Here is a 9,322-nt window from a genome sequence, read left to right on the forward strand (position 1 = left end):
GAAATACTATGTTTATTTTATGCCGTTTCTGCAGTCATCCAAACTTTGGGTGTCGCTGTTGTTATAACGGATACGATTACAGTGGTTTGAGTCATGTGTCAGTTGCGGTAAGACAGGAAGAGCATTAGTTACTTGTTTGCGTTGCATTAGGTAATGATTAAATCGAATTGAGAAAGGAATAATGAAAACGATTCCAATTTCACACTGAAAGAGAAGCGTTTTAAATGAAGGTAGCCAGTTTTACTGCCCGGGTACTCTGCTGAATCATATGCCGAGTCATAAGAGGAGTGATTTAAGTAACTTCACTTCGGACCCAGCCCCAAAATGACAACATCGGTGTTTTTCGGCTGTACGTTCATCGCGTTCGGCCCGGCAATCGCATTGTTCATTTTTACAATCGCCCGAGACCCGCTACGAGTTATCTTTCTCATCGCCGGGTAAGTTAACTCTGTGTATCCTTTCGATCGCATAGCTAGCGAAGTGTCGTTCATACAGCCAGCCAAGTGTTGAATACGATGGCGGTGTGGCGCTACTGGATAGGAAAAGTGATTGGCTGTGTCATAAAGTACATTTTCGATCCAGACTAGCTAGTTTGCGGACGGGAACTGTATCAATAGGGCATCGGATCGTTTTTTCATAACAGAAAGCTGCTAGTCGGTTACACAGATTTTTCAGTTACCAATATGATTCTGTTTTTCAAAGAATTGCAAAAAAAATCCATATCCGTGCTAGTTCATTCAAACTCAAATTTGTGACAGTAAATTAAGGATTGGTGCGATATAGCAACGTGGTTACAGTGAGACTAGTTTACCTGCTAGATGCCTGCTAAGAGTGCTCTAATCTGACATAGCTAGCATCATTTCAGATGACATCATTCATCTGTAGCGGGCCAAGGCTGCAAGCGCCCCATTTAGCTGGACCGGAGGGGCGCGCAGATTCCCTGCAGATAATCCCTAGCTCTGAGCCACGCGCCATAAAACACAGATAACTCGTGGCAACTCTATTGGCTGGACTGCCGGTCATCAGAGATGACCAGTTTTTCTTGCGTGCTGACGATCGTTTAATAATATAATGGGACGTGAGTTTAGCTTACATTATACACAGTGTGTGTGAATCAGGAAAATAATGAATTGAAAGAGGTATAGGACCATTCTCTCCATTTTAATAATAGAAATTGAATTGAATTTCATATTTGTGGAACGTTTTGGGTCAGATAATAAACATTATTACATTATTGGTATTTAGCAGACGCTCTTATCCAGAGCGACTTACATCAGTTACAGTATTTTTTTTAACAATGTTATCCATGTATACAGCTGGATATTTGCTGCGGCAGTTGTGGGTTAAGTACCTTGTCCAAGGGTACAGCAGCAGTGGCCCAGTTATGGGTCCTGTTCCTTAACCACTATGCTACACTGTTACGAAATTATGGGTTTGTATACTCTCTCTGGCAAATAGTGAAAATGTGACTTAATTAAGTTCCAAGAAGAGACCATCTTTTCAGGACAAATTCCCTCCCTTTCGGGGCTGGTTAGGAATTTACCACATGCTCCATTCCCCTCAGCATGTAAATTGAATGAATGACCAGTGACATCAGCAATACTGTGGGGGTGGCTGAAGCCATGTGCTGTGTGCGTTACAGGGCCTTCTTCTGGCTTGTGTCTGTGCTGCTGTCGTCTCTGGTGTGGTTCATCGCCGTTCAGATCAGTGACAAAAACAGCGCCTCCCAGCAGAAGGGCCTGCTCGTGTTCGGGGTGGTGCTTTCTGTCCTGCTGCAGGAAGCCTTCCGTTTTGGATACTACAAACTGCTGAAGTAAGTCTGTCCCCCTTATGAAGTGTGTCACAGTACAGCGCAGTCTTTGTGAGTGGCTGAAATATGAGTCCAGGATCTTTCCAGGGGAAATATAGCAGCTCTCTGTCCCTGAGAGCTGGACCTCCCATTACTCTTTGTAGTACAGTGTGCAACAGGTTTGGATAATTGGCACAACTGTCATTTTCGTATAAGTGAATTTGTGTCCAATTCCTGTGGCTCTTTTTCTGATTTTATAATTAATCGCTTATGGTAGCAATTAAAAATGTTTCTTTGATTTCCAGGAAAGCAAATGAAGGCCTTCTGGCTCTCAGTCAAGAAGACACCATGCCCATCTCTATGCGTCAGCTGGCCTACGGTATGTACAATAAAGTTACGCAAAACATTCAAACAAGACTCAGAGTTAGCACAGCTGGCTCTGAAATTAATCTCTGTTTGGCAACTGGGCAGATTTAAAGGATTTATAAAGAGTTATGCTCTGGATTACAGTACATGGTGCTGTTCCATTTAGTCAGAATAAAGATATAAATTTCTGATGAGTTGTCAGAGGCAGTTGTGTGTGTGTGTGTGTGAGAGAGAGAGAGGCAGTATATCTGACCTTGTTTGTATCTTCTAGTGTCTGGATTGGGGTTTGGGTTTATGAGTGGAGCATTTTCGGTGGTCAACATTCTGGCAGACTCCCTGGGCCCTGGCACTGTGGGTATCCATGGCGACTCCCAGCATTACTTCATATCTTCAGGTAATTTCCCATGCTTCCATTCTGACTCTGCACTTCCCGCTTGAGGTGTTGTTTCATTGGTCAGTACTGTGTACCTTTCATGTGAGCCCACTATTCATTAACATGAAAAACAGCACTCCTCAACCAGGTCTTGTATGGATTTTTTTTGAGGCATATCATAAATACACATAATTTGACAGTGAAAACCAGTTTTGCTTTTGCATTTAATAGCAATGTCTCTTTTGGTTAGATTTATATGCCTGTGATTGCACACTGTATCAGTATCCAAGCGGAGCTACAAACAGGTTCTTCTGCATTCCTCCAAAGGCTTATGCATGTGAAATTTGTCCAGCAGAGGTGGCAGTTATAAAAATTATAGTTCATGTAATTTGCAGTACACAAATTTACAGGTTTACAATAATGTATTGCAAGTTTGTAGACTGTCTGCTTATTTCCATATTAACTGCCAGTTTCAAAATCATAGACTTGGAAAAAAAAAAAAAGTAGACTTGAAGTGCCACAAGCCTGCAGTTAGATGGAGCAGTGGTTACAGAAATGAGCATTATTTAAAAATCCCAGCACAGCAAAGATCCAAAGTTGGACCAAACACCAGGTGGCATGCTTGCCAGCGAGACAGTGTGAGGTTTACTAGGCTGTGTAGAGGGTACGGTGGAATCAGGAGCCGCTGACTGGCTGATGTTGTGTCTACAGCCTTCATGACCATGGCCATCATCCTGCTGCACATGTGCTGGGGGGTGGTGTTCTTTGAGGCCTGCGAGAAGCAGAGGTGGCTCTCCCTGGCCGCCGTGGTTGTCAGTCACCTGCTTGTGTCCTGTCTGGTAAGCAGCGCCACACCCTCCTGTGTCTCGTACCTTAGGCACATTGCTCCCTCCCTCACTCGAGTGATCCTGTGATCCCAGGTCTCTTGGCCACACAGGCAGATAGTGCAACACCATGCGTTTACAGGGGTGGAAATCAGTGCTTTGTAGGTTGAGCCCTAGCGGGCTTTAATAGAAGCAGGTGAGTGTTGCTGGCTTTTGGTTTGTGCTTTTGCGTTGTACCCCCGCCGTCGCTTCGACGCCGTCGTGAACCTTTCGAAGTTCTGCGTCGGGGTTGAATACGTTGCTCTGCGTCGCTGTGCAGTTCACCGCCATAACGCTAGGGGATGTGTGGTTTCTGAAGGGTCAATCACGAAACTCATTGATCGTTTAGCTTCCCGCTTTGTTTTTCCGCTCACAGTGAACAATGGCGACCGAAAGGGAAATAGTGTTCCGATACGAGCACTTTAAAAATAGCAGTATAGCAGGAGGGAGAAACCGGAAAAGCTAAATACCGGAAATGATGTATTGAGCGGACCAATCACAGCCCTTGCGGTCTGCATCACCTCGATGCAAAGTCACAATTTTTTGGAGGTGCACGTCAGGTGACGGCGGAGGGGTACGCAGTGACGCAGAGGGCTCTGCGGGGGTATGTCGTCGATTTGACGCAGAAGCATAAATCAGGCTTTAAGCCTCCCGGCTTAAGCCTCCTTTAGGTGACCTTCAATCATTACACTCAACTGAAGCTAATAAATTTAAAAATATAAATGTGAAACATGTTTTTCCACACACCTTGTTGAATGAGGTTTAGTTTCAGGAGAGAATATGTAGCTTTTTTCCAGTCATAACCAATAATTTAAATGTACATCCATTCTTACAGATTTTAATCATGTATCGTGTGCAGTGAGGAATTTGTAAAAACCTCCTGTTCTTTCCTGCCCCCCAGACATTCCTCAACCCTCAATACGAAGGCAGCCTTATACCAGCATACATGATAATGTTCCTGATGGGCGCGTGGGCCTTCTCCTGTGCTGGGGGATCTCTCCGTAACCTCAAACTCTGCCTCACCTGCAAAGACAAGGATTTCCTCCTGGCCAATCACCGGCCCAGATAACACCAGAGAGCAGCACGGGGAACTCTTTCTAAACACAAAACAAGAAGAAAAGGACTGTTTCATACAAAGTCAAGAATGCTCTGGTACAATGTAATCTAGTTCTTTTGGTTTATATACATATATATACAAAGTTTTAGTAGTTTTGTTGGTGGTGAGGTTCTGTGTAGGTAGATAGGCACTGGAAGCTGTGGTGTGCTGGGTAGTGTCCGATTGGGTGAGGACCCCAGGTGAATCCCATTGCTGACCCTTTATCTTCTTGATGTGATGGGATCTCCTGTGTCTCATACCTCTTTTCCATGGAGGAGCAGGGATCAGGCAAGCTTGATCTGGATTCATAGTTGGCTGACCCAGTATGGCACAGTTGCTTTTTTAAAATTGCATTACTTGCTTCCAGAGCAATGAATACTGGGGACTCTTCAGGTTGAGGTGACTACCTGTTCTTCATCTGCAGTGCAAGGCTGAGGTTTTCCTGAGTTAAAATTAAGGCTCTTTATGACTTATATCTACCTCTAGTTGTTTGCTGTGATCAGCGATGGTGGTGTGCTCTTTTCTTCCTCTTCAGGTTTCTGTTACCAGTTTTTAACACTAATGCTGACAGAAGCAAATTAGATCTGCAGCTTGCTTGTCCGTGGGTCTTTCGTTAAGCCTGAAAAGGAGGGGGCGGTGCCAGTAACGCTGAGCAGACATGGGTCAGAAAGATTAGAGAGATCTTGGATAACCATGCAGAGGTTGAAGCAAGCAAGCCTGGTTCCAGCTCTGTGGTGGAAAGGGGGTATTGGGGACCTCTCCCTTTCACCTTTCATTTCCTCAATGGGACACTCCCTTCGGAGGTGGCGCTAGTGGTGCTTACCCAGCTGCCTGAGTGAGGGGTTTGGTAGGCCTGTGTCTGATTGCTTTACAGGCACTTACAAGTGCATGTGGAGCTGCTCTGGGCTACAGTAACACCTGGGTTAGCCCTCCAAATTTCCATAGTTTTAGTCATCATTTTACAGTTTAATCATGAGCTGTTCCCCCATCTCAGATCATCACTTTCATCTCGCATTTGTGATAGGAGCCCGTCCCTGGGCCAGTGTGTGTCAGGGCGGCTCATTTTAGAAATTTAGGTCGATTTTCCTGTGGAAATGGTATTTCGTTAATACCACTTTGAGTTGAGTCTTGTTCTTTCTCTCTCTTTCTGTGCCTTCTTTCTGCATTAAATAGGTTCATGGCTTAGTGTTTTCACGTTTGCTTCCTAATTGTACACGACTGTCCCTAGTGACCGATCTCTAATACAGAGTACCTCAGATAACTTAAGTTACACTTTCCCCCCGTGTGCCCCCATCCAGTCCCCCACCTCATTAGTCCAGTGACTTCTCCATTCTCCTGCTGTCTGACAGGGTGTACACTCAATGTTTTGTTTGCATATGGACTAAAATTTGCATCCTATTTGTTAATGTTTGACTTTTACTGTCATTCTTCTTTGTAAAAATATGTTATATTTTTTTTTTTCATAAGCTCCCACTTAATTTGATCAATCAAAATAAAGTGTAACCTGTTAGTTATAGTTACCAAATTGTTAGAAGATCATTCATTCTTGACTTTGTTGAGTTTACATCATGAATAATATGGGCTGTTTTAACACAGGTGGATGCATTGAGCTATCCTCTGATTTAGGTAAAAAAAAAAAAACTTCTGAAATTGTATACTCCAGAGGAATGTGGCTCAGTGTGATTTTAATTCTCTCATTAATTATTATATGCTTAAAGGATTAGTGCTGCTAATCTATACTATAGGAAACCAGTTTAATCACATTACCTCAAGGGTTGTTTTTTTTTTTTTGATCAATTGGGAAGTGCTGCTGTTGTGATTCCAAAACTCCATGCACTGGCTGGCAGTGAAAATGAGCATGTGGATAGATTTTTAAGTTGTCCTTTTTGATTATCGCGGGGTTAAATTGGTAAGAAGCTGGTGTGGATAAACTAAGGTCCAGATTCAATCTAACCGCAGTGCACATTGTCTTTAATAAACTTAAGCATGCGTTACTTCTTTGTGAACCGCCAAATGCAGAGAATGACATAAGAAAATGAAGTTTCATATGCAAACTTGAAATAGTAATAATTAGTAATTAGAGATTGCATTTATATAGCAGCTTTCATGGATCTCGGTGTGATTTACGTTGCGGTGAGGTGATGAGAGGAACATGCCTCAACCACCGTCAGTGTGTGTCAGCCATGTGGGTGATGCACGGCCGTGATTTTGTGCCAGAACATCAATTGAGGTAGCGAGCGAATATATAAATTTCCTGATTTATTTTCAAAACTGTAGACAAAGTGCATTGTGATTAAATTGAAAAGGGTCCAAATTTTTCAGTTCATTTTCACTTCTTTTTAACTTTCTGACCATTGTGGATGTACCTGTGCAGCCAAGGTAGCAACTTTCTTTGTGTCTTATCCTAATTTTAGTTGTAGGACAAAAAAAAATCATAGATTGAAAATAACTTGTCAAGTCTTTTTTTTCTGTATTTATTTGTTGAGCAGGGCTGATTCGCTCTTTGTGTTTTGAATTTAAATGCCTTTTTACTGTAAAAATGTAGATGCAATGTTGATCTGTTGTTTTTAAAGTGTACATAGAAACCATTCAAGAACTTAATCCAGGCTTGGGCTTGGTCACACTACAAACAGAGTTTAACCCCACTTTATGTATCCCGGTATCGCAGACAGTTAAAAGCCTGGAAAATGAATACCCTGCTAACAATGTCTGACTGACCTCCAGTATCTGATGGGAGCTGTGCACCTGACCAGAGGGACTCAAATTCATTCGCTGGCCCTTGGACAGTCCGGATCACAGAGGGGGGGCTTTCCTGTGAGGTTTTTTTCTTGTGAGGAACTACAGGGTGTTGAAACGAAGACACCTACATAAGATCATTAGCGTCTTTTCTCATGGCTGAGTTCTCACGGACTTATTCTCACGGATTTATTCCTTGCAGTAAATGCCAATGTCAATGCAACATGAACTCTAAAATTCAGCAATATATCACTCAGGCAAATATTTCAAACTCGTCTTCTACTGTCTTGCCTTCGGGAAGCCCTCCGAAGCCGCGGGGATCACTTAAAGCTTTCAGGGTACATCAGTGAGGCAGAAGCAGGGGGAAAGTGGTGGCTGACAAGTAGGCAGGGTTTGTTTTCAGCACAGGCTGCAGTCTTGTGACATCAGAGTTTTTACAGCAGGACGAGCGGAAAGAACAAAGATCAATGTATCGTGTGCTTCTCTAACATTTGATTTCTCAAAATATGTGAATGCTACTCAACTGATTTCTGCGAACCCGTCTTGAGACGATTCTCTCATCGAATGTATATTTCCGGTGCTTAGAGACTCCTGCTTTAGCAGAATTTTTAATGAGTGTTTAAAACCAAACGCACACCCTCTGGGTGTCCCTGTTCTTTGATGATCCACTGTCACTTACTCTTTCTCATAAGAATAGTTTGTACTTGTGTATATGCTGGGAGGACTGGTGTGTACTGGGAATAATAACACGAACACCCATTAAACTGAGCTTGACTATATGCATCTGTGGTGTGGACACGGACTGTTTTTCTTCTGCGGAAAGCAAAAAAAAAAAGTGCAATGAAAAGCATTGTCTTGCAGCTAGTGATCTTGTTATACTCGAAGCCTCACATTAAGGGGGGTGATCTGTGGAACTTGAATGTACTCCATTACTTTGAATCAGTTTAATTGCTGTCAGAGAATATTCTTGTGGAAACTCCACAGCACGGGCTGCACAAATGTATTGCTCAATCAATTAGGATAATGAGGAAGCTTATGACAATGATTAAGAGTGTCAAACTAGAGCGACTGCCGTGTGCGTGCGGCACGACTCGGCCTCTGTCTCCTCTCCACAACTCTGCCTCTGTGATCCCTTTCATTGACCTTTCATCTTTCAGAGAAGCCAAGGACACCTATGATTAAACAGTACAGTTTTTCACATCACAGATAGACAGTGCTCCTCACAAATTAACCTTAACATTTGGTGCTGCTGGTTCTGGCAACTTGTAATAACCTGTCAGTTGCATCTGAACATGGTATAGGCACAAGGAGTGTTTTGAAAGCCTCAAGGGATGTAGTGTACAGCCCCATGTGAACTTTGCCAGTCCTTGGTGTTGCTGAGGCTGCTAAATTCACTTAGACAAATGTGGAGGCTTGTTTACAAGATGTTCCTACTATCCAGATAGGATGCTATACAGAGGGACAACTACTCACCCCCTGGAGACGGTTTTAACTTCCTCTGGCAAATGCCATTGTATTAATTCAATTCTCGATGGGGCATGTCAGGGGCCATAGGGTGTCACTTTCCAAGTTTTTCAGGAGAGACGTGATTGTTTTTGTTGACTTTAGTTTCCCGTTTTGCTACAGGGCTGATAAAACATTGATATGTTTAATGTGAACTGTTTCTAGTCAACAAAAGGCCCTGAGAATGTTTAGTACTGGAGTGGAAATGTATGAGATTGCTGCAGATCAAAAGACAGATTCAGGTCACTTTTTTGTTGCAATACATACAGCTATTTTACTCATTTTACTTATTTTTGTAAGAAATGAAATACCCCTGAATATCAGTAAACAATAATTGCACAGTGAAAAGTCAAAGAAGAGAATCAACGTGTTGTGTGTATACTTTAGTCATTTAACCAAAACGGCAAAACAATTGATTCATTGTGTTTATTGAGGATACGACAAACCGAATCACAGAAAGAAATCTGGAAAATATCTTTGACACCAGACATAAAACTGAGTAACACAACAGAATCATGTCGAGCATAACGTTCAAGCTTCAAGAAATACATTTTGAAGGGAAAAGACGACCTACTCAGAAAAGAGTTTCACTTCAA

General features: G+C 42.7%; 1 protein-coding gene across 1 annotated transcript; it reads left to right on the forward strand.

Moving 5' to 3' along the window:
* Positions 1-96: 96 nt before the first annotated feature.
* Positions 97-5,954, forward strand: aph1b (APH1B gamma secretase subunit). The gene is made up of 6 exons (XM_036535218.1): positions 97-437; positions 1,643-1,813; positions 2,095-2,168; positions 2,427-2,549; positions 3,240-3,367; positions 4,293-5,954. Exons 1-6 carry the CDS (start codon positions 325-327, stop codon positions 4,458-4,460), a joined length of 777 nt encoding a protein of 258 aa, XP_036391111.1. The 5' UTR covers positions 97-324; the 3' UTR covers positions 4,461-5,954.
* Positions 5,955-9,322: the final 3,368 nt, after the last annotated feature.

This window comes from Megalops cyprinoides, chromosome 8 (genome assembly GCF_013368585.1).
Source record: "Megalops cyprinoides isolate fMegCyp1 chromosome 8, fMegCyp1.pri, whole genome shotgun sequence".
NCBI lineage: Eukaryota > Metazoa > Chordata > Actinopteri > Elopiformes > Megalopidae > Megalops > Megalops cyprinoides.